The sequence below is a fragment of the Varanus komodoensis genome, unplaced genomic scaffold (genome assembly GCF_004798865.1).
Source record: "Varanus komodoensis strain SLA01 unplaced genomic scaffold, ASM479886v1 scaffold20_1, whole genome shotgun sequence".
NCBI classification, from domain to species: domain Eukaryota; kingdom Metazoa; phylum Chordata; class Lepidosauria; order Squamata; family Varanidae; genus Varanus; species Varanus komodoensis.
Genome location: NW_025335587.1, coordinates 13,922,999 through 13,949,392, shown reverse-complemented (window position 1 = coordinate 13,949,392; position 26,394 = coordinate 13,922,999). Strand labels below are relative to the sequence as shown.

The following is a 26,394-nucleotide window of genomic DNA, read 5'->3' as shown; positions in this document are numbered from 1 at the left end:
TGTGGGTAGCTCTGAAACATGTGCAAGAAGTTTAACATGACATCAAAATACCAAAACTTGAATGCCAAGATGCCAACAGTTAATTAAGCAAAAGGTCTGGAGTTGCACCATAGCATTATAATTTCCAGATCCCATGAGAGCTATGAAACCAGTTAAATTTCTAAAACACAGAGCACAGAAGCAAAGCAAGTTCCCACAGTTCTCACCAAGGTCCAGCCATTCCAACATCCCATTTCCCCAGGCGGCCGTCCAGGTGTACCCAGGAAGCTCATAAGCAGGGGATGAAAGTGACAGAGCTTCCCAGGGGTATCTCACCACCAACTGCTACTCTGAGATAGAGTGCCCTCATCCATGGAGGTTCCATTTCTAACTATCATAGGTAATATGAGCAATGTGAAGATGGCTTCTGGATCAAACCGAAGGTACATTGAGCATCCTGGGCAATCAAATACATCCAGAAAAGTCACAAGATGGACTGGAAGACAATAACTCTTCCCAGCTATCGATCCCCATCACCTGCAATTCAGTCTCAGTTTGCCTCTAAATGTGCACAGAAATTGCAGGCAATTTTTGAAAGGAAAAGGAAGAAGGAAAAAGGTAAGATCAAGAGCAGCAATCCAAGCCTGAACTCTTGAGTTTTTCTCTTTCTGAGATCAAATCCTGAAATATCTTCGTCCATTTGAGGACTTCCCTGAATTCGGAACTGTGCAAAGTTTGCTCCAAAAACAGCAAATCACGAGACACTCTCTTTTAGCACTGATATTCAGCACAGCTAATTACGACGTGAAAACCGGCACTCAGTCATTAGCAAGCTAAGTTAATTAAGATTTGTTAACCATGATTTATAATGCCAAGTGGTAGCTAACAAGAATCAGCCTTTACAGGAACGCGCAGACAACTGTTGGAAAGACATGACAGTGTATTAGCAGCAACTCATCAAACTGAAAGCCACCAGGGTGCCTTTCTGTAAATGCATCCATTTCAAAACAGATAAACGTTTTCACATGAGCAAAATGCATTTAAGTGTTCCGCTTCCTGATCTGAGTGCTGGAGACGAGCGCAGTGTCTCCCGCTATCTGCAACACCAATATTTCTTGTTTCACATTATCGCTGATGCTAGGAAAACATCACACAGAGCTAGAGCAAAGCATTACCCCTCTTCTGCAGCAAGAGCGGGGATGTCTCACTTCACAGTTTTATAGCATCCTTTCCTCCATGACAGCCTACAGATGCTACAGAATTCCAGCCTTTACTTTCTTTTTTTTAACAACGCACTCTAACTGGTTCTCTCCATATTAATACATTGGCCTGAATGCTGTCAGCCTTCGGACCACAAACTTCAGAGTTTTGCAACCCCCGTCTTTGCTTTAACATTGTGTTGTAGAACGTGCACGTTAAAGAAAATGCATAATTAAGGGAACATTGTCCAATTTTTAGGCATACCCATGCATTTTTATTTTGATTGATTGATTGATTGATTGATTCACACATTTATAGGCTGCTATAACTGCCAAGGTCTTCCTTGGTTCCCTGAGCTTGGCTCCATTGGAACGGGTTCTGCCCTCCACTGCAGGGGGGAAAAGGTCATGACCCACCTCTGCGTGGCACCCCCCCCATCCCATGTACCTGTATGTGGCTAACGGGCCCCCCCCCCCCCCGAGTCTCCTCCTTTCCAGGCTGAAGAGACCCAGCTCCCTCAGTCTCTCCTCATGTGGCTTCCCCTCCAAACCGGCCACCATCCAAGTGGCCCTTTGCTGCAACCTTGCTATATCTCTCTTGCAAAGAGGGACCCAGAACGGAACACAGGACTCCAGCTGCAGGCGCACCAGAGTCATACAGAGTGGCAGGAATGCCTCTATCGAGCTAGAAGCCATGCTTCTGGCTATGCATCCAAGAGTGGTGTTCATGTAGGAATTTATCTGCTATTGTTAATGCCTTAAATCAGGCCTGGACTTCAATTGCCAGCCTGTGAATCGATAGACGACCAGTGTGATATGTTTTTGCCTACCAGTCCCCGTGAACAATCTGGCAGCTCTGTTTTGGACCAATTGCAGTGTCTGGACCACCTTCAAGGGCAGCCCCACATAAAGCACATTGTAATAGTCCAAGCAGGAGGTTACCAATGAGTTACTTTTTCTGGGGTCTGTTCATCCAAGTAAGCTGAGGATGTGCCAATAAGCTGAGAACAATGTCTTATATATGCATGGCAAATATATAACTGGGTGACTTTGGGCCAGTCACAGACTCTTAGCCCAACCTACCTCACAGGGTTGTTGTTGTGAGGCTAAGATGGAGGAGATGTAAGCTGCCTTGAGCCCTTTGTAGGAAAAAGGCAGGATATAAATCGAAAAATAAATAAAAAATAAATAAAATATATACTATATAATATACACAGGTGACAGTCTGGATATTAAACATGGGGGATCCCGCACAACAGTGGGGGATCCCCAGTGGTTTGGTTCCATTTGTTTTATCATCAATCCAGAAGACTGGTTACGTCCATGGCAGGACCCTCCAAATCGCTCGCAAGAGAACATAATTGCAGGCAGAGATACATGACTTTTGACAGTCCTCAAACCTTTGCTTGGTGAATGTTCCTTTGCTTTTGTGGTCCTGGGACAAGCAGTTGTTGGGGCTGAGTGTTCTTTTGGGCATGCGAGAGAAAGGCTGAATAAAGCTTCCTGCAGCAGCTCTCGGATGGATGGGATGGGACCAAGCTGGCCTCCCCTTTGTCTTGATGTTACTTACCCCTAGGAGGTGGGGGTACCCCTTCTTTCCCAGGCTGGTTTCAGATAATGGGGGTTGCTCTCCTCCAGCCCTGTTGCCCCTGATCTTGGGAACATTGGAAACTAGAGCAGGCAATTCAGAATCCTCAGGCCAAAACCCGGAGAAATCCTGAGGAGATCTTTTGGGGGGTGCCCATTGCAACGTCAGGGAGTAAACAGGTCAGACAGACCCGTGGGAGAGCTCAGCTTTCCCACACTCCCTGCTTTGCGAAAGCAGTGGTGTTTTCTAAGGTCCCTACCTGAGCGCAGCTGTCCCTTGCCCGTCTCCCAGGGGAAGGGCTTCTCAAGTGTCACACAACGCCACACATGTGGCGTCCCAGTGGCATGCCACAGTAGAGCAAACAGCTGTTGCATCTGCCATCTTGGAGGAGCCCCATCTTTATGAATACAGCTGAGAAACCTCTCCTGAGGGGTGATGCTGCAACATATGTTTCTCAGATTCACCAGAATGAATGCACACGGCAGCCTTCCTCTGCCGGGAACTGGAGGAGGAGATGTGCAGGGGAACATCAAATGCCAAAGCAATTCAGCCACTCCCTTTTCCTAAAACAGGGCTGATGCTCACCCAACCGCACCATCTCACTGGCCTACACGCCATCACCAAACAGTCGCCCAACACAGAAATCCACCAGAAGTAAAACTAGTGCTGGAAAGAATATGCCCCTCTGAATTTCTGAATTACTAACCAAACTTCAGGAGATTTCAGATTCAGATTTTGTCCAGTTTGGAGGATCCCCACTTCAGTTCAGACACTTTCGGCATCTCTCTGAATCAGTCTGACTACAATTATGAAATATCCCCTATAGCATCTTTGTGAGCCGCCCCGAGGCTTTGTTGTGATGGAGGTGGCATAGAAATGTTTTTTAAAAAATAAAATAAATAATAATAAAAAGGGGGCTTTTCGATACTGCAGTATTGGTTTGGCTTCCATGTAGAGAGACGTCACCCTGGTTTTTAAGAATGGTGCATTTGGTATATTCATTACCATACGATGCAATTAAAAAATTAATAGGAAGTAACTGCTAAGAATGAACGTAGCGATTGGCCAGATTCAATGGTGATCATTCTGCTGACAATATTGCAACAGAAAACATGCATTCTTCACCAACAACAAGATTTCCAAACTACACCTTGTTTTCATGATAATATTTGTAGAATCGAACATTGCAGTTTGCCTGCGGTAAGATTATCATAGTAAGCTAAAAACTGTTGTTTAAGTGTCTATGGAATATACAAATGTTAGAGATGCTGCCAAGTTTGAAAATGTGTCACTTCATCATCAAATCTAGCATGCTTGTAATTTCGGAAATGTAACAAGACTCTCTCAAGTGTGTGTGTGTGTGTGTGTGTGTGTGTGAAAGAGAGAGAGAGAGAGCGAATGAGAGAGTGAGAGGACAAAACAACTATAATAAACGGAAAAAGCTGACATGGACAAAATTGCCAAGGGAATTCAATACAGATCCAACCTATACCATCAGGCTCCGAAATCTGTCCTTCTGCCTGTCTTCCAACACTCCATGAAAGTGTAACACAAAAGAAATCCTTAATCTACACAACAACAAATCTTCCAATCCCTCCAGACCCTCCACAGCTTTCACTATCTTTTCTAAGCACCTCTGATCCACTTCTCGTGCTGCACGTTCCTAGGTCTTGATATTTTCATAACACAAACCAAAACCAAGATTGATCACAATTCCCCATGGTCTGTATGACTCTCGGTGTGGTCTCAGAGTTAACTCTTGTGGAGCTGAGTAGCGCTTACACCCCAGGTGTGAAGAGGGAGGGAAAGCATATAGGATCATGCGCTAAGCATGTGAACACCATTTTTGCGCATTTGCATGTGCTAGAAGTTGTAACTTCTTATGTCCTGAAGGAAAGGAATCTGGCCTCTTTGCGGCTTGCATATGCTCAGAGGCAGGGATACCTCACTCTGGAGATGCAATTTCTCCCAAACTGCGTAGATCGATCAAAAGCTGAAAGCAACATTCTCCTCGTTCATGAGACCGGATCTGCCCCTACTTGAGGAGTTACAGTGTTTGCATGGGAACCTTTGCCTCTCCCTACCAACCTTGCTGGCTGTCAGATTGTCCCTCTCCATTTTTCTTCCATTATGTTGCCCAACAGAGGCTGGCGTTCTGGACGGCCAATGCAAGGCACCTTCCCCTCTCCCGGAGTTCCAGTCCCATCCTCCCTGGTTCTCCAGAGGGCCACACCCCTTCCCCAGGCTCCACCTCTTTTCCCAATGATACATCATTCATTAATTTCCTGTATTCTGTGCAGATGTTCCTCCTTTCTAAAACCTTAAAATGGCTCTCCAAAGACGCAGGTGCTGGACATAAGGGCTTCCACCTCCAACAAGTTGTCTTTTAAAATTCTTGGTAGTTTAGTCCTGTCCTTCCCCTGCATCATTCCTCTTCTTCTTTTTCCACCATGGCCTTGCCCGCCACTACAAAATAGCCCCAAACTCTTGTCTGAAACTTCAGCCTGAAAGATGCCGTACTCCTCTGATTTATATTGTCTTCTTTGAATTCCTTCTTCCAAATCTAGGGTAAATTAAATCCTGTTTTATTTTTTTTTTTAAATTGAAATTGTAAATTTCATTTTTTAAAATGAACTTTTAAAATCCTGTTTTAAGTTCTCCCCATTCATGGGAACCCAGCTCGAAATTTTGCAATTCTGTGTTGCTTTTGTTGCATTTTGCATTGCATCTTATGCTTTGGAGGGATTTTCGCTATGTGCCTGGAAAGTGTCGGCTGTTGGGAGTATAGAAAGGAAACAGATATCCAGAACTGGAGCAGCCATCAAAAGCGTATATGCAAAATTTGGCAAAAGTCTCTCAGAGCTAGTGGAGAAAAGATGCCGCGTGCCGTACGGCCAAACAGAAAGGAGCCCGACATGTGCAGTGTGAATTCTGGTGGTGTCATATGCCCCTCGCATCACTTCAAAGCTAAAATATAGAACAGGACAAAGAGATTTGGAAATCCATGCAGCATGATGCCATCGTGGGGTCAATTCTCAGTGGCATTTGGGAAGCCAACTCAGCTTTTGGGCACTCATGGATAAGAAAAATTGTGCCAGATTTCAAGATCTCCAGAGTGTGCATTTTGCAGGGGTATCTGTGAGAAAGCCTAATAAAGGCATTGCACCGGGTGGATTTTAGCCTTTCTTTTACCACCAAGATCATTGCTTTTTGCACGAAAAATGTGCACGCCTGCTCTTACGTGTTCAGGCCACGTGGACACGGCCCTTGCTTTGGAAGAGCAGCACGGGAAGCAAGAAACAAAGCAACATGCAAACCCGTCCCACGTAGTTAGCAGCACATGCCACGTCTGTGATTAACAGCTTGAGCAGCCTGCAGATTTCACAACAGACGCTGTTACTGACACCTTGTCCTGCTTCCAGGGGCCACACACCATGTGCAGGATGCTAAAAAAGTTTATTTTCCTCAGCAACCGAAGACAGAAGGATCTCTGTTGCTCGGAGAGGTGCCTGCTGTCCGAGAGGCAAAGGACAGAACTGAGCCTGTCACATGATACTGTCAACATTTCAGCAAAACCAAACGGCAATTACTGCAGGCAGCAGATTCATGGAACAAATTTCTACTGCTAGGTAAGCTCCCATGCGCATCGAAGGGATTCCTGGGACTGTGAGAATGAAAGGAAAGAAGGGGGTTCGACGGGATCCTTGGTAGAGGGGTGACCAGGGGGAGCTATGCTTTGTGTTTTGTGCAGTAGGAAGTCTAAGAAAGAAAAATTAAAGACCAGTCCAGTGCGTACAGCAAACTCTCCCAATGCTCCTGTGGTTTCGCTCACGGCTACTCCTACTTAGTTCTCATATGGGAAAAGCGAGAAGAATATCATTAGAGAAGGTAGCGAACTGCATTGTCCATTGAAAACGCGTGCCGTTGACGGAAATGGTGTATAGCAGCATTGAACAATAGGTAGATAAGGATCCAATAAGAGATCCTTGGAAATAGCAGTACATTTACAAAGGTCTGATGACAGTAGAAACTCACCACTAGCCTCATTTCGATTGCTGAAAAGGACACTGCAGGGGAAGCCAAGCGTTGACTTGCTGGGAATTCGGTATACACACAGCATTAGCTTGTGCATTTTTTCACTCTATTCTTCAACACCTTAGAGACATTTGGGATTTTATATGTGACATTGGACACACACCCCAGATTGCCCAAACCCCATAAAGTAAAAAACACAAAGGTTTATGCAAAATGGTGGGTATAAAGGAGTATGTTCACAGAAGAAATTGGAAACAGAAAAATTCAAGCACATGCGTATCAACAGGTATAGCCTGTGCAGGTCTTTCACGTACAATGCCACATTTTTGAACACAGATAGAAAAGCAATATAATATAAAAGGTATAGTGCACAGTTTGACTTGAAGGCTTGTACTGAGCAGGGAGTTGGACCCAATGGCCTTCTTGGCCCCTTCCAACTTGACTGTTCTATGATTCTTCTATATCTGAAATCAACTTTGTATTATTGTTTTTTGGCAGCAAGTACAGGGTGTGGGCAATCTGAAGGCAATGACGATTTCAGGCCTGCAGAAGAGACCTTGCTAAAATGACTGTCTGAACTGAAGCTTGTTTTGCTCTATTACTGGCTGAAAGCTTGAGAGAGGGTACATTACAAGAAACATTCCTGATTGATAATATTCATGCCCTGAACAAGTCAAAACCAAACATGACAGCTGGGGAAACTTCTGTAGGACTAGAAAACCAAAACAAGCATCATCCAATATGAATAAACTTGAGTAGGTGGGATTTGAAGGGGAGAGCAGCCAGCCCATATACATGTCTGCGAAGAGAACACAATACATGTCTGCGAACGAGTAAAATGCTAGAAGTGAAGGGAAAATACTAGCTTGGATTTCTCTTGGAAGGAGATAGCAAATGTTGTACACACCAAGAACATATGGATAGATGCTTCACAATTGCAACTTTTGTCAAAATAGACCACAATATTAATTCCTCCCTATAGTTATCATGAAGAAACTTCCTTGGTGTTTCTCAACATTTAAAGAGAAACTATGTTCATCCCATAGTTTCTCCCATAAAGTCACCATTTTGCGTGTGAACCTTCTTGGCATCAGAGACTACCCATCTCTGTGGACCAGCTCTGGACAGAAAGTTAGAATCCACCCCAATCATAAGAAGCCTGCTTCATTAGCTTTACTGCTCGTTCACTATTCCTCCTATGTGCCCCTGAAGAGGTAACTCTGTTCTCTTCTGACATGGACTAGTCCTTGGAAGAACCATGTGCCACAGCCCTCCATCCTGCCAAGTCTGGCAGGCAACCCAATCTTCCCAGGGTGCATCACCATATAACCTTCAGCTCCTGAGCAAAATCCCTCCAAACAATTGACCTTTCCTACACATCAATCTAGGAGTGGTTAAATTCTCCCATGGTTCCAAAGCTGTACATCAATCAATCAATCAATCAATCAATCCAGCAATCAATTCTATATTTGGTCATTGACCAGCCAACCAGAGCTGTACCACAGGGAGATTAATGGTGAGTTAAGAGGCATCTAGACAAAATACAGTTGATCTAGAACAGGGGAGAGAAATCGGGACATCCAGTTGATTGGAGACCTTCAAGCCGCTCAGCTCTATATGGTCATAGTTATTTGGAGCGTGTCCCTCAAGCGTGCAGAACAGGGGTCCTTTGCAATAACCGAAGGACTAGAAGAATTTTGCAGGAACGCAAGCCAGAGAAATACCAGCATGGAAAGTAGAGGCATGAGGGGAAAGCAGCCTGGGTTGGATAAGGGGAAGAAGGAGACAATGCAAAAAGGAAGGGCCAGCAGAAAGTGCAGATGGTGCGTAGGGACGGGGTTCTAATGTATGGGTCTGAGGGGAACGCGGTGAGGAAGCGGGCGCAGGCCAAGGAAGAGCTGGGCTGGGTAACAACAGACTTAAGCTGCACACCTCTCGTTCTCTAGCCATCTATGGACACCATCAAATATTTGTTCAAGTTCAGCAGCTTAGTGTGCTGCAATGCCGCAATTTGAGTATCATCATTCCCGTGCCATTCCAAGAAACACTTAACACGCTGACATCCACTTACAAAGTAGCCGGTTCCCAAGCTGGATTGAGCTGAACTCTGCAAGGAAGAGAGAAAAAAAACAGACAAATCAGATACCTTGCTCTTACACGGTTCTTTTATTCTCTAAAAAATATATTCCAACCACTGTCGCTCATTACTTGCTCTTTTCAAACAGGTCCCCCGCCCTGCCCATCCCCACAACAATGCATGGTGGGAGAATGTCCCTTGTCATCGGCTAGCAAAACAAACACACTGTTGTCACTTAATTCCCACCCACCCGCTCACACTTCCAAGCACTCCACTGATAGTTACATGCTATTTACCAGAATCCCAGGTTCTGGCTGTGGGTGTAATTGCCAATTTATTTGACAGGCAGCTGGGTAATGAATTAATGATGGTATTTTGGCCTAGGCTGAGACGAAATAGACACACATCAAGTGATGCCCATGACGTGCTTGGCATTCGGTGCCCTGGACATCAGCTAAATAGCTTTGTGACAGTCCAGGACTGAGCAGGATACACGCGGTGTACCATGTACACAGCCAGGGTGTGGGTATATTTTCAAAAGCAAATAGCCCTGTAGGTCCTCTTTTTTCTTGTGCAACACATGCACTGATTACCCAAAGTCAGTTTGCTTTTTTGTCGTGACTGAGAATGAGCAGGCAAACATTAAGATATGCAAAGATCTTTATTTCTTGCTACCTGGAAAACAAGACATGCAAATCACAGCATCCTAGGATCTGACACTTATTTAGCATTCACTGAATGCCTGATTTACACATTGCTTTTTCTTTAAAAGCACATGCAGAAAATATGCATGCTGCATTGATAGGGAGTGTAATTATAAGAGGAAAAGTGTATTTATTTCCATTTTTCTCCTGCCCCACTGCCGGAATGGGGAGCAAGCCGAAAAAAGGGGAAAAAAGGGAATAGAATTGTGTATGTCTATTGTGTTGTCATGCTATATATTCAGTTTCTATCCTTTTTTCCTCACAAGAGCCAGAATCCAACTCTAAAAAAACAGTCCATACATAATTCTAGATATAAACAGATAGGGTGCCAAACAAAGATATAAATCACAGTACACCACATAAACATCATTAAAAAAATAACTCTATAATCATAAATATAGAACAACATGCAATAAAACCACCAACGGAATCAATTTAAAACACAGAAAGCATTTGCCTATCTTGTGCCTAAAAGCCTGTACAAATAGCCTTTTACTTTGAGTATTTTTATTCAGCCAGGAAAGAAACCCGGAGTGGTGTACGAGGGATTAATAACTAAAAATCATCTCTACCCCACAAGCTTACAATGGAAAAGATGCAGAATACAAGGATACGTGATAGACAGAGTTGCCATATTTTATTCTGAGACCATGGAAATCTGCTTTAGATACATGCTGTAAATATAGCTTCTCTCAAGCGATGTATTTTTTAATCATGTATATGAGCACTTCTTCTGAGACAAGAACTACACTGGACTTTTAGGAAGTGACTAGGTGACTCCGGTCCAGTCGTTGATTCTCAGCCTACCTTGCAGGGTTCTTATTTTCTAACATGCATAGAAAATAAGATCTCATTTACCAAACAGTTTTGAGACAAAACAGGCAAGATGTCCAAAGCAAACGACGGGCATCGTGTTCTAGCTTGGTACTGTTTCTTTCTTACTGTTGTACTCTTCATAGATTTGCTTTTATGTTTTAATTCCAATTTTCTATTTTTAAACTATTTATTTCTGGGACCTTCCTGGTGCACCATCGGTGGGGGAAATGTGAGATGCGCATTTAATAAACATGGAAGAAATAACCTTGAACAGGAAGAGGTGACCAGAAAAATATGTTCCTCCAATGCAAACAAGCACAACATGGGGCATTAAATGCAAACAGCAGCAGTGGGAAGCTTGAGCACCAGCAGAAGTACTGAGGGCTGATATTCCCTGCCATTTTCTCTCACCTCCCAGCAAAATGCAAGAGATCTCAACCAAGTTGGGGAACTTGTGCCTGGACAGCCCTTCTGAACTTAGGTCTGCCTGTTGTGAGCTGGCCCCATCCCCCTTTCCTTCTGGTGCTCCAGCTCAGGAATTCCCCTTGCATTATTTTAAAGTTTTGGTGAGGGATGAGGAAGGTTCAGGTGCATCAGGGCAGCGACAGTGCGTGGAGCAATCTGCTGCTGCTACATTTTCTATACTGTCCTGCAGCTGATTTACCACCTTTTAAAAAGCGTTTGTTCTTTATTTATGTTTCTCAATTATAGCATTACATTTATATTTATTTATTTATTTATTTATTTAAAACATTTCTATGCCGCCCCCATCGCAACAAAGCCTCGGGGCGGCTCACAACATAATTAAAATATATAAATAACAATTAGTACAATTAATTAAAAACTTGGTAACATCTCGGCATAAAATTTAAAATCCTAAAAATACATAATAAATTAACAATTAAAATAAGTTTTAAATAAAAAGGTCTTAGCCTGGCACCGAAAAACAAATAGCGACGGCACTAGGTGGACCTCTCTGGGGAGCGCATTCCATATATTCTGCCTTTCTTCTTAGAATCATGGAATAGAAGAATTGGAAGGGGCCAAGAAGGCTATCGGGTCCACCCTCCTGCTGTTGCAGGACACTCCATTACACCATCCCACTCAGGTGGGTGTCCAGTTTCTTTCTGGATGCCTCCAGTGTGGGAGAGCCCACCACCTCTCCAGGCAGCTGGTTCCTCTGATGGTGAGGAAGCTTTTCCTGAGGTCCAGCCTGAACCTGAGTTGTCGCAACTTGAGTTAGTTGATTATTCCATGTTCTGCACTCTGGCATCAGCAAGAAGAGATCTTGACCCTCCTCTTTGTGACAGCCTTTGAGGTCCTTCTAGAGGGATACCATGTCCCTCCTCATCTTCTCTTCTCAAGGCTGAACATGCCCAGTTCTCTCATTCTCTCCTCGCAGGGCAGTGTTTCCAAACCTTGGATCATTCTCATTGCCCTCCGCTGGACCTTTTCTAATTTACCTGCATCTTTCTTAAATCTTGGTACCCAGAACTGGACACAGGACTCCAGATGGGGTCTGACTAGTGAGTCAGAGGGACCTAGAGTGCCTCGTGTAGCTCCAACTTTTCCTCAGAACAACAACCCTAATCAGGTAGGTCAGGCTGAGCCCCTGTGACTGACCCAAAGTGACCCAGAGAGTTTCATGGCTGAATGGGGGCTTGGACTCAGCTCTCTTGGTTCTCCAGTCAAGCACTCTCATCCCCACAATACGCTGGTTCTCTTTGGAGCATTTACATCAGTTTAAAATGTAGGTCTGGCTCAGGTCATTTTCTCACGCACTTCTGCCAGTCCCCCAGAGCAGCCTACAGACAGCACACGGGGCAGGACAGCGCCTGTGATCTCAAATGACACACCACAAAAGAGAGAGCGAGGGGGTGAGCAAATGAACAACCGAGAGTGCAAACACATGAACAAACGAGAGCGATCCAATGAGAAGAACAAACGAGCAAAAGAGTGAATGAACAAAAGAAAGAGCAAGTGAAAGATTGAACGAACGAACGAACGAACGAAGTGTGTCGAGAAGAGGAAGCCAGAGTAACTGGAGAGCAACATGGCCTTGCTTCTCGTATCATCTCGCTTTGCTCGGTGTTTTAGCTCTGCAGCTGCAGCAAGAAAAGCGAAACTAACTTTGCAAAGGATTTACAATCACAATAAAAAGGACCACCACTGCTTTTCAAACACCCCACTGTCGAGGGGCAGGGTTGCTCCTTCTGCACACCCAAAGCCATGGGCCTTTCTTGCAAAACATTATTTATTGATCAAAGCATTTTCCAGCAGCACAAACATCCAAAATGAATTTCTGAGCATGCCCAGAGAGGTCTGTTGGATCCAATCTAGTATTTAAGTATAAGAACTCTCCTCATGAGTATGTTTGGGCCCATCCATGGGGGGGGGGAGCTTTTGGAAACAAGCACGACTCCACTCTGCACCCCAGCCCTCTAAGTGGGTAGCCCTCCTCTCCCAATGCCGCATTGTGGGGTTCAGAGCTGTACCCATCTCATCTGCATCTGAGAAACAGCCCTGTGAGTCCCCTCCAACCAATGGTACTTCTTGGTTATTCCCAGAGACTGCCTTCCCACATGGGAATCTGGCCCAGAACTAAGTATCTCTTCTGATCTTAACATCTGGAATGATGCACACTCCAAGCCCCCTTCCCAAATTCCAATCAGCAGGTCTTGAGAATGCCCTCCAAGGTTAACCATCTTTCTCACTCCCAACACACCCCATAAGACGTCCTCATCCTCGCCTTGAAAAAATTACACAACGCCACCTCAAGACTGAACATCAGAACAGTAAATCGGAAGAAAAGTTCCATCTTCAACCCTAAAGACACAGTTTGGAGGTGAACAGTTCGGGGTATGCATCTCCCCTAGAATTTCTTTAAGGACAAATGCCCTTCTTGCTTGTATATTTTACCAAACGAAAAATAAAAGTCCATACAAACAACGGCAGAGATCTCTCCAATACTGCCAATAATCTTTCTATCCTTGTGGGACTAAACCAGCAAGAATTGAAATGGCTTTTAAAAGCCATTCAAGGCTTTTAAAAGCCATTCAAGGCTTTTAAAATGTCGAAATGTTGGTGGGTGAGAAGGCCCAGAGCACCACCCAACTCAAACTGCAGGAAACACGGCACGGCTGCCTGATACACCTACGAGCGGAACAGGAAAGGTGGTTCTCTGCAAACCTCACGTCCAGGGAAGAGAACTGATCCGAGTGCTTTTTAATAAGGCCTTTGGCTTCTGAGCTGTCTAACATGAAAGATGTTTAAGGCCCTGAAACGCCAAAGAAGTAACCCTTCTTTATTCAGCAGCTCATCAGGAACCCAAAGAAATTACATCCTTCAGGTCCTGGAAGGTCTGCTATACTGATTTTGCATATATATTGTGAATTATGAGAAGGAGCTCAGTGGAGAAGTGGCTTGCAACTCTCGTGTTTACCCTGGCCATTGTTTATGCAGGTCTGACAGAATGAAGGAACAGTGGGTATCATTTCAATTTCTGATGTGAACATCAAATTACTTATTTAATTTCATGCCTGGTGAAGCATTGCATAGCTACATGCAGAAGCATTTCACTTCGTTTGTTATGCTCTGTTTTTGCAGCCATTGGCTTGCCTTCCAACTGACAGCTTTAATTACGACATGAATTTGATTGCACTGCTGAGGAATTAACATAATGCAACAAAGCATTTAAGCACCCAGCCCCAGATACATCCGGAGCCTAAACACAAAGCAAGCGCACGGGAAGAAGACGGAGGTGACATGCAGGGCACCTCATCGCGCTCTCATGCGCGCACCAGGAGCTGGCCATCGGGCGTCTGATTGGAAGGGCATAAATAGAGCAAGCAGGAGTCTCAAGGTTGTTTTGGGGTGGGATTCCTTCTGTGTCAGAGCTTCGTGATATGTATGTATTATTATACCCGCGGCTGTGATCTGTCTGTGGACGGTGTTACACATGTCTCCACGCAAAGACCTTGTGTTCGGTTTGTGGCATCTCTGGTCTGAGGATTCTTTCTCCCTTGCCTCTTCCCAAGAACCTAGAAGAGCTGATGTCAGTGAGAGCAGAAGGCGCTTGGCTAGACTGGCGAATCGCAGAACCATAGAGCGGCAAGGGGCCAAGAAGGCCATCGGGTCCAACCCCCTGCTGGTGCAGGACACTCGTTACAGCACCCCCTCAGAGGGCTGCATCTTGAATGGACTTCCCTAGGGGATTGGTTCCAGAGTAACACATTTCTGAAGAACAGGAAGTTCTTCCTGATACCGAGCTGGAATCTGGTTTCCTGTCATTTGAGCCCACTATTCCGTGTCCTGCACTCTGGGATGATCGAGAAGATCCCCTGGTCCTCTTCTGTTTGACACCGTGTCCTGTCTCGCCTCAGCCTTCTTTTCTCGAGGTTAAACATGCCTCGTTCTTCCTCTCCAGTGCCTGGATCATCCTTGCAGCCCTCCTCCGGACACTCTCCAGCTTGTTTGCATCTTTCCTAAACATCCTTCATGTTTCTTCTCTGAGTGTCCTTGACAGAATGAGATTTTCTGAAGAAGCACCAATCCTGGTGGTCCTGTGAGGATTGGGAACACCCTTAGAAACAGTCAATTATCTCATCTCAGAGGAAGCATCTGATGGATACCAAGAAGAAGCTGAAGTAGGTCTTGGTCAAGCTTTGCACTGGCAGGCACTGGAACCCCATGTCAGTCTGGTTTCACAATGCATTAATGTGACCCAGGGGCAACTCCTTTTCCGGGGAAACAGAAACTGAGATTCCCCAGCTTAGGAAGCATTCCTGGATAGGGGGCCAGGAGGGAGGCTCAGCTAAGGAAGGGGTCAGGGCTGGGTCAATCCCGGTGTCCAAAAAGGCAAGAGGATGGGGTGACTAGATGTTCCGGCTTCTAGTCCCCACTCAGCTCATGGGGTGACTCCGGGCCAGTCCCAGGCTCCCAGCCAACCTACCTCACAGGGTTGTTGTTATTTCGAGCTTAAGATCAAGAGGAGGTGGAGAATTATGCGAGCTACCCTGAGGTCCTTGGAAGGAAACAAGTGGGAAATGTATAGGATAAATGTTCATTCTCTATTTATAGAACCAAGATTGGACTGGATGGACCAAGAGCTGGATTCAGGATGGGATTGCTTCTTAGTTCTTAGTTCTTGTATAACATGTTCAGAAATCTAAGGGGTATCCTGGCTCACTCTGTTTCTACATTTCTGCTAAACCTTTTCTTCACGCCATGTGTGCACACCTCTGCCACCCCTGCTTGACAGCACCAAGAACCCATCAGCCACGGTGCCATGCAGCTGCTGCCCTTTCGCCACAACGAGAGCTTTCTCCTGGCCAAGGCCTGGGGGAAAGAGGGAAAGAAGGACAACAGCAGCCCTTGTCCTGTGGTAGCTAACTCAAGCTCCCTCTTTAGCCGCCTAAAGCCAACAGCTATGGGGCTTTTAGGAAAAGTTGAGGGGCCCGTCCTCTCTTCTTCCATCCCTTCCAGAGTTCCTTCTCCTGTAGGGAATCCCTTTCACCTGGTATTAGAGGAAAGCTCTTTATGGATCCTTAATATAAGGATTACTTTTCTCCACTCCCATCACTTGTACTGATTCTGCAGTGGGATGTACATTCTATCTCCACGGAATCCGCAAAATGCAAACCTACAACCAACATGCAAACGAATACCCCTCTCTCTTTCCCACCACACACACCCAGTGTAATTTTTGCTCCCTTTCTTCAGGAACCCTCCACTTCATTTTCCCCCCTACATTCAGCTAACGCGTTCAGGGAACTGTCCACAGAAGACTATCTACACTATTTACAGGCCTTGCCCATGATGGGCAGCAAACTATGAATGGGGCTCTTAGCTTTTCTCCCAGTGCATGATTTTCTTGGCACTTGGAGTATTTCATGAGCTCCAAAAGCAATTCCCAGTGCTCTGTTCAAAATGTCCCTAATCACCTAGAATATTCCAGAATTGATGTGTCAAGATGAGTATCTATAAATATTTTCTTTCAAATCGAGAGCGAGAGAGAGAGACTGTGTTATGTGCTAAATGCATGAAAATATGACTCCGTTAGGGGGAAACGGAAGAAAAAGTTGGATCGGCTTGAATTCCAGGTTGAGGGAGGCAGAAGGAGTAGGCCATCTTGCCTTGGAGCAAAATCTCGGCTGAGCGAACTCTACTGCAGGCAAGATTTTGATGAGATGAAATTGGCGACAGGGCTCTGCTTTACATAAGGAGGAGGAGGGCTGACAGCTTCAGCATCTTCGAAGCCCTCAGGGCAGTCTTATCCAGAAAGCAGAAAACAAGTTGTCAGTCCCCCAAAGCCTACAAACTGGAGATGCACCAAGCAAGAGCGGGGAGAAGGCAGAAGAAAGGTTTGCAGAACTCGGGGCACATTCGTCACCACGGTGTCAAGCGCTGCTAGCTAATTAATTGGCCTTAATCTACCAGAAGGCAACTTTTCTGTTCATTAATTTATTTCCCTCTCTCCTCCTCCCCTGCCTCTGCATATGTGTGCAGCAAATTGCAAGCAACGGGAACAAATCAAATCTGTATGAGATAAGGACAATGAGCCATCCTTGATCCAAGGCTTACTATTTGGAAAGTCACCTAACCAAGGAGCGCAACATTTGGACTTCCCCTAACTTCCCATGCTTTCCCACCACATGCATACCTGCCAGCAATCAGTAGCCAAAGCCTCTTGTAGAACTAGTTGGAGGTTCTTATGCATTTGAGAGCCATCACCCTCGTAAAGGTTGCCTTTGCCTTCACAGCCACTGCTAAACCATGGCGGAAAGGCTTCCATGAGTCCTCCTGAAGTTAGAAGAGAGCTGCTAGCAAGCATGGCAGCTTTTCAGCCAACTCAATGTTTGATCACCTTCCCTTGCTAGAGCTTTGTGAAGAAGACCCTGATGCTGGGAACAATTGATGGCAAAAGGAGAAGGGGACAACAGAGGATGAGGTGGCTGGATGGAGTCACTGAAGCTGTGGGTGTGGGCTTGGGTGGACTCTGAGGGAAGGTGGAGGACAGGGGAGCCTGGAGAAATGTTGTCCACGGGTTCGTGACAGGTCAGGCATGACTTTGCAACTAAACAACAAACAACAACCCCCATTAGGTTTCCTCAGCTCAGGTCCCTGGAGTTTGGTCCACTTTCTCTCCTCCCTAAGTCCACCTCGTGTTGAGTGTGGACACATGGCTGTCCAGCAAGAAACAAATTCAGACAGACTTCTGACTTGTAGGCTTTGTGCACTCTGCACAAAGAATTATGCACTTTCATATTTTGCGCAAACTCTTATGCCTCTACATATTTTGCTCAAATACTTAAGCACTTATGTATTTTGTGCAAAGAGTTACACCCTTTGCATGTTTTGCACAAAGAATTGTGTGCTTTGCCCAAAGAGGTCACTAGCATTCCTGAGCATTCACAGACATGCTATTAACTCAACTCAGCTCACTTTCGGGACCAGGCAGAGCATGGCAAAGAAGCCCCTATCTTCAACACACAGGTTTCTTACTGGCCGAGAAACAAGGGTTATTGGGAGGCTGTTCCCCCTCCCTCTGGGGCAGAACATCAAACAAGGAGGAAGACCAGCCTGGTCCTTCCCATCAGTCAGAGAAGGAGCAACTGCAGGGAAACATAGAAACAGAAACAGAGCAAGTCAGAAGGGGCCTCCTGGGCAATCTAGTCTGACCTCTGGCACCAGCCGGCTCCGCTCACAACATGCCCACTATGTGGACGTCCAGCCTACCCTTGAACACCCGCACCGATGGGGCCTCAACGACCTCTCGCAGAAGCCCATTCCACACCCTCGGGGTCCTGACTGTCAGGAAGGGCTTCCTGGCATCCAAATTGAACCTTGGCTCCCTTTGAACTTCATTTGCTGGCCCCTAAGAAAAACACAACACAACAAAGCAAAATCACAGCTCTACCTGTGATCTAGGTCCTCAACTTCCAAGCCAATGTCCCTTTACCTGACTGGTGCCGCTCAGTGGACTCCTAATCCTGGTTTCCTTCTTTCCCTCTTCTCACAGGTCCCAAGGATCTTGAGAAGCTGTGTGGATGCTTGAGCTCAACAGTATTTTCCAAATGCCATTGCAGCCATTCAGCTTGCCTTTAATGGCATTTGCAACTTCTTTTCGATTTGTCCCAATGGGAAAAGTGTGCCCTTTGGCTGATAGATGGATGCATTTCTATGCACATCTTTCTAAGGACACATCTGGGTTGGTGTCCGAGGGCTGAATGTTCTCCAAACTGAAATGACACCCTTACATTGCACCCTTGGGAAGTTGGCAGCCTTGTATTCTGTTGAATGATTGGTCAAGAGAAGAAAGGTTCTTCAACTGGAACTACTGGAAATGCAACTTGGGCATCCATCCATACAACGCATGTCCCTTTCCATTGAGCTGTCCTCTCTAACTATTAACATGAACATTAGAAGCATAATTTCCAGAAAACATGGACCTCAGGGCCATGTCCTCTGAATTCCAGTATTCCTAGAAGGTTCCAGGCACAAAAGAACCTTTCCCAGCTGAACTGGATATAATCTAACTCAGCCCCAGAGCCTCTAACTGCAGTAACTGCATCTTTTGTTGTTGTTCAGTCACAAAGTTGTGCCTGACTCTTCTCGATTCCAAGGACAACATTCCTCCAGGTTCTCCAACTCCCTCTTTACAAGCACGATTACTTCTCCATCCCATGTTTCTGTATTTCACTCTTCTAAACATTAACTGTAACTTACTCTTTATCAAAAATCACCCTCCTTTCATGTTACTAGAAACTGACAATTCACTCGGCCCTGGAAGCCTCATCAAAGTGGAACAACTTTGAAATCACGCTCGATCCTTCCCACACCGTCCCTGGAATGAAGCCACGGGAGAAGACTTAAGAGTCACTGGTACACTCTGACTGCCATTCCCATGAGCAGAACCTCTGCAGGCGTAATATGGGTGGAGACCTGTTCTCCCCTGCAGAGGAGGGCAGGATGCGCTCCAACAGAGTGAAGCTCAGGGAACCAAGATTCAGTTTGGATGCCAGGAAGAGCTTCCTGATGGTTAGGACCCCCAGGGTGTGGAATGGGCTTCCACAGGAGGTGGTTGGGGCCCCATTGGTGAGGGTGTTCAAAGATAGGCTGGACATGCACATGGTGGGCATGTCGTGAGCGGAGCTGGCAGGAGCCGGGGTCAGACTAGATGGCCCAAGAGACCCCTTCTGGCTCACTCTGTTTCTATGTATTTTCCATGTTTATATTCCAACTTTCCTCCATGGAGCCCAGGATGGGGTACATAATTCATCTCTTCGTCCTCATTTTTTTGTTTACCTCACAACAACCCTGTGAGGTAGACTAGGCTCAAAGTCACCTAGTGAGCTTCATGGCTGAGTCGGGACCCAAACTCAGATCTCCTGATTCTCCATTACACTGCACTGGGGAGTAACTCTTTTGTAGGAAGCAGAAGCATTAACAACTGGGGCTGCTAAACCTTTTCTTCTTTTTTCACGCTGAAAACATTTCTGCATTTTTGCAGGAAGAAAACGTAAAAAACTCCAAACGTTGTTGACTTTTCATAAGGAAAAAATCTGACAAGAGCCCGGAGAGCCACCGCAAATTTGGCAAGCAAGTTATTTATCTTATCATGCCTGCTTGTTATGTCTCTCAGCCAGAGTTGCGAGTGTGCCGGAGATTGCGATTCTGAGAAAGACTTACTTAAATTTCTGCTATGTTAGCAAAGCCTGTGCAGGATTATTGTTAGGAGAGATGCTGCCAAGCCCTCTGCCAGATCAAGTTTTCCCTTGGTGGGTGCAGCTTACAATTAACCATTCCCCGTTTCTCCCTTGGCTGCCAGCTCCCGACACAACTCTCAAACGTCGCCTTTCCAAACCGTAACAGTTGACATGCACACCCAGCCAACGTTCCCCTGGTCCTTTGCTTTTGTTTCAGCTTGCCCTGAAAAGCAATCCAATTTCCCAGCTTGTCCTTGGTACCTCTCATGAAATATTTGTTGCTGGGTCAGCATGCTTGGGAGCTCCAGTTGGCTGCGTTCTTGCGAGCATCCAACCCTCTCGGCTGCCTGATTGCAAGCATCAGAACACACAAAACCAGAAACGAGTCCAGCAGAGCGGTTTTTGCTTGCAGTACCCGTCTGTGTGCTGCTGCACATGTGCTAAAGCATGTGATGTTATTTCTGTTCCTTGTGCTCCAGTATAAAGCATCAGAATGGCTGTCTATGAAGAACAGAAAATTGTCCCCCATGGTGGCCAGCCAGAAGTTTCTTGGCTTCCCAGTCCTTGAAAGGGTGCCATGAAGGAGGAGGCCAGGATCTCTTCCTGATCATCCCAAAGTGCAGGACATGGAATAGCAGCAAGGCTCACAGGAAGACAGGTTCCTAACATCAGGAAGAACTTCCTCACTTTTAGAGAAGTACAACAATGGAACCCATGACCTAGGGAGGTGGTGGGCTCTCCCACCCTGGAGGCATGCAAGAGGCAGATGGACAGCCATCTGAGAGGGATGGTTTAACTGGAAGCCCTGCACTGAGCAGGGGGCTGGACCTGATGGCCTTCTTGGCCCCTTCCAACTCTACCATTCCATGATCCTTTCAGATATAGAAACACAGAAACATAGAAACAGAGTGAGTCAGAAGGGGCCTCCCGGGCCATCTAGTCTGACCTCCGGCACCAGTTGGCTCCGCTCACGACATGCCCACCATGTGGACGTCCAGCCTATCCTTGAACACCCGCACCGATGGGGCCTCAACGACCTCTCGTGGAAGCCCATTCCACACCCACGGGGTCCTGACTGTCAGGAAGTGCTTCCTGGCATCCAAACGAAACCTTGGCTCCCTGAGCTTTGCTCCATTGCAGCGTGTCCTGCCTTCCTCTGCAGGGGAGAACAGGTCTCTGCCCATCTCTGTGTGACACCCCCTCACACGCCTGTATGTCGCCAACAGATCCCCTCTGAGTCTCCTCTTCTCCAGGCTGCAGAGACCCAGTTCCCTCAGCCTCTCCTCGTACAGCATCCCCTGCATATGCCTTCTGGTCACCAACTAGTTCTTCGTGACATGCATTTATGGAAAGACTCTCCCCTTCCAGTCTTCCTCCCTGTCCCCTATGAGTGGCGGACACCCCATCTTGTGGGAGAGAATTCCAAACACAGTTTATGTGTTGAGTAAACCCTACTTAGTCTTTCCTGAATCTACTGCCTTAAGTCCGAGTAGCGTGAGAAAGGGGGAAGGACTTCTCTGTGTCTACTCTCTATGCCAGGTGTTTCACACCTAGATTCAGGGATGGCGCATGAATTCAGGAGAGGGTCTCCTAACAGTTTGTCGGGCTGGATCCAGACTTAGTCATGCGTGGAGCAGGTCCACCAAAGTCAAGTGGCACTTGAGAGAGTCACGGGTCCATTCCAGACATGACTAATTTTGGTCTGTCCATCTGATCAAGGCAAGCAGTGGAGATGATGAGAGAAGCTAAGAGTCAATGTTAGGGCTAAGTCTTGGTTAATTTTGGCTCAAAATAAGCCCAGGGGGAAGGTATGTCCCATATCACACTGCCACTGCACTAGGAATTCCCTTCCCAAACTCTTGCACCACGGGCGTTGTATCTGCTCCTGGAAGCATATCATTTCTTTCCAAGGAGCTCAAGACAGCTTCTATCATTCTCCTTCTCGTCTCAGTCTTATCCTCACAACAACAATCCTGTGAGGTAGGCTAGGCCTCTAGGGCTCAGTGGGGACTAGAACCTGGATAGCCTGAGTCCATTCCCACACCTTTGACCACTACACCACACTGTCACCCCACCATGAGCTGGTAATTCTCCACGTCAACCTTCCTCTACACAAAGAATTCTTGGAGTGAATTTGAGGGCCCTTGTCCATCAAGTTCAGGTCCCTATCTGCACTATGGAGACCGGCGTAACTTACAGGGTTCTTGGTGAGGCGGGGGAGGGATAATTGGGATAATTCGTCCAGTTGTGCCTTGAGTCCTTTTCAAATGCAGTTCATCCGAGGTTCTCACATTGTGGTCCAGGCATGGCCCACATGCTTCTTTCAGGTATTGAAGGAAAGGTTGCCAAACCATGAAGAATACCTGGACTTGAGCATGTTCTCCTTGGTAATGCAGCTTGTAGCAGACAGTGGGCAGATTCATCTTTGCTGTTTGAATCATTCTGGAAAGGAAGCACCTTGTCCGTGCTAAGAAACATAGTCCAGCTCCCTGGGTCTTTCAGGAGAATCACACAAGATGCCAAGCCTCATGGAGTCCACCAGGTCAGAAACCGGATGGTGGAATCAGCTCGTCACGCCTCAATGGCACAGAATTATTATAATCCAGTAGCACAGCATTGTGTATAGACTTTAACCAATACCGTCTGCTAATACAATGAGGCAAATGTGCAGAAAGAGAAGGAAGAGCAGGGCTTTCTCTCGCTCACTGCAAAATTTTGGCATTTGTCACAAAATTTGGAGGAGGAGGTGGGCAGAAGGAAGGGGAGGTGAGGGCCTTGTTATTTTGAAGTCTCCTACTGAGTTCATCAGGCGGAGCATGAGAATCGGGCTGCTTTGGAAGGGAGGTACGAGTTTTCAGGAGGGGAAGGGGAGCCAGGCCTTGGCCCCATGAGGAGATGTTGGGAGAAACATGGGCTTTGCTATTTTGCACCATCTGGCCCTCAAGTTGTGAAAGGTACCCTGGGGATGCAGCCAGAAAGCGAGGGACCACGGGGACATTTCTAGGTTGGATTCAGCTCTTCACATGAGCAGATTCTTCTCCCTCAACTTTGCTATAAGGCCGTTTAGCACCCATCCTGTTCTTCAGTCCATTAGTTTTCAATAAAAGCACTGTGCTTCATTGGACTGTCTTGTGTTTGAACCCAGAAGGAAGGAGGGAAGCCAACAGCCCACCACAATGGCAATAATCAACATCACTTCCCCAGCTTTTCAAGATATGGAATGCTGTATGGAATGCTATTCCTCCTAGGATGGCATTCCCAGAGGAGTGGGAATTTTGATGCAGGAACATGGCATAAGCAGCAATGAGATGGTCTGTCTTCTTGGCCAGTGGGAAGTTCAGGAATTCTTGGGATTTCAGAGGAACACCATCCCCCATGCATAGGTGAGGAAGTAGCATTTTGTAACTCTATTTCTTTATTTCCAAGATAGTATACCACTCTATCTTTAGCAAAATATTTCAGCAGGATGCCAGTACGTGCTTCTCCTGCTTTTGCTCCATTTCTTGGATATAAATCCCATCGGTGACAAATGCTTCTGTGTTTATTATATATGCTCCTACAGAAAAGCAAATGTGGAGAAATAAACACAGGATCTCTCAGGGTAGTCCACTGCAGGAAAAGCATGTGCAGACTGAACTCTCTACTCCTGAAGCCCAAGATCACATTCTCATTGATATGGAATATGTTGTGAATAAGTCATAGGCTTGTACTGAGCTTTGCCGGTCAATACCCCAAGAACTGAGAGCCAGTGTGATTAACAGCACAGGGCTGGGACTCAGGAGGTTCGGGTTTGAGTCCCTGCTCACCCATGGAGACCATTGGGTGACTTTGGGCCAGGTGTAAACTCTCAGTCTGGCCTACCTCACAGGGTTCTTGTTGTGGAGATGAGTGAGAGGGGGAGGAGGAGAGTGATGTAAGCCACTTTGAGTTCTTTAGAACAGAAAAGGTGGGATATAAAACTGAGCAATAAATAAATATGGAATGTATAGCCATGCCATGAAGCCCTTATGCTCCTGGGCACGAAAGGAAGTCTCAGGATGCCTACAGGGTCGGCTTGCGAAACAACTAGGTGAAATGGCAAGGGACGTGGTTTTGGAAGAAGAATCCTGTGCTACAGGTCTATGAGGTTTAAATCGAAAATGAGGGCTTCTACTTCGAAAGGATTCAGAGCGATCTGTGCTGTGTTTGCAAGTCAATTTGCATGCAGGCATGCAGGTCTACCAAAACAGTGAAAAGGGAAGCCATTGTGCGTTCATTGTGAAACAAAGCAGCAAAACAATTATGCCGATGTCGCAAACAATACCATAAGAACGAACATCTGCTCATTCTCTTAGCTAATTGATAGAGCTATGAAGAAGCAACCCACCCTCTGGCACGCTCTCAGCCCTGCATTTTAGCGTTTCCAGTCCCCCAGATTCTGAAGCACGCACTGTGCAAAAGGCACTGATTCGGGTCGATGTTCAGGGTATGCATTGGATGCTGACGTAGCAGCTCTTGGCACAACCAGTGATCTCAACTACGAACAGAAGACAAGTGCGGGATGAGGGCAACGTCTCTGTCATCCAGCAGTCTGTTCACACAGCAGCCAGTGAACTTCTCTGATGGATGACCCACAAGCAGGGCAAGAGTCCAAGAGTGTGCGCATGCACACCCAACCCCCATCATCCCCAGCAACCAGTGTGCACAGGTATTGTGGGCATGAGAAAGACACTCACTTGGCACACGTTCTCAAGGCCTCTGGCTGGACTTTGGAGGAGGGGGGGGAGGAGCAGGAGCAGCAGGAGCAGGATGGGGCCTGGGAATGCAGGCCAGTTCCAGACATTGAGATAAGAGGAACAGAGGCCCTTCTCCCAAGCCCAGACTCCCCAGGTGCTCTGCTCACCTCTGGGAATAACCAAGATGTACAATTACTGGGAGGGGGCTCAGAACAGGGGCATTTCTCAGAGACAAATGAGGCAGGGGTGGCTCTCAACCCCATGATGTGATGCCGGCAGAGGAGGGTGGCCCAATTAGAGGACTGGTGCATGGAGAGGAGGTGTGCTTGCTTTCAGAAGTCCCCTCCCAAAGGGATGGGCCCCAGGCATGCTCATAAGGAGAGTTCCTGGAAGTAAACCTCAGAATGGGTTTGATAAACCACTCTGTACTTGCTCGGCGATTCATTCTGGGTGTTTGAGCTTCTGGAACACACTTTGGTTGATAAAGAATGTTTTGTAAAAAGGGTGTGTAGCTTGGGATGTGCGAAGGGAGAAACCCTGGTTCTTCATAGGCACTGGAGGTAGCATTGCACCATGAGGACTAGTGGCCATGAATCCTATCCTAACTCCCATGAATCTGTCCATACCAAAGTGGTGGCCATCTCTGTATCCTGCAGAGGTGGATTCCATTGTGAAGAAGCGCTTCTGTCTGCCCTGAAAAGATTATGTATTATATTCAAAAAGAAACTGGACAGCCACCTGAGTGGGATGGTGTAACGTGGTGTCCTGCAACAGCAGGGGGCTGGACTCTATGGCCTTCATGGCCCCTTCCAACTCTACTATTGTATGGTTCTATGTCTGAAGCTAGCACTACCTATCCTATCCTCTGATTGGTGCAAATGTTCAGAAAATGGAGTAGAGGCATATCTCTAGTCTATTTTCCAGGTGGAGCACATGCCCAGATCAACCCCAGCCATCCCTAAGGCAAGGGAATGCAAGACTTACGTCACTGAGTCTCTCATGGGAGCTGCTCCGATGAAGCCCTTTTGATTCTCCACTCGCACTTTCACTGTCACTGTCCCGGCAGCTCTTCTGGCCTGGATTAAGCTGCATAACAAAACAGAAATAAAAGTTGGCATTTTATTAAAGGCCCTCGTTCAGGCAACATGTACAAGCAAAGAAACATCCCAATCCGATTCTAGAACATCCAACTATGTGGGCAAGGATGACTGGATGTATGAAGCTAGTCCAGTTCTGTTGTTCCTCCACATGTACACTAAAGATTAAAAATATGGGCCTCGTTTTCTCCAACAACAGGCCAGAATGGTCCTTGTGTCTTGGGCATGATGGTAGAAACAATCATTTCTTTTTCTCCCCTGCAGAAAAAGCTGATTTCCACTGGAATCGACCCCCGAGTCCAAGTTCAAAATTTGCTTAAACAAAGAAAGGTTGCTCTGCCTTTCCAATCCCAGGGTCTTCAGAAGAAATTTCTTACATTCAGATTAAAAGGACCACTCCAAGTGATTCTACTGACAACCATTATGAAACTGTGAGAAAGGTGGCTGGATCCACCCATGAAGGCCAACCCTGGAGCC

General features: G+C 46.4%; 1 protein-coding gene across 2 annotated transcripts in view; it reads right to left on the bottom strand.

Moving 5' to 3' along the window:
• The window catches only part of AUTS2 (activator of transcription and developmental regulator AUTS2), a 709,751-nt gene that overhangs the window by 421,110 nt on the left and 262,247 nt on the right, over nt 1–26,394 (bottom strand). For both annotated transcript variants that reach the window (XM_044430464.1, XM_044430465.1), the window contains exons 3-4: nt 25,805–25,906; nt 8,873–8,908 (exon numbers count right to left, since the gene is read on the bottom strand). In XM_044430464.1, coding sequence (XP_044286399.1) covers nt 8,873–8,908; nt 25,805–25,906 — 138 coding nt within the window. The remainder of the gene's footprint in view (nt 1–8,872; nt 8,909–25,804; nt 25,907–26,394) is intronic.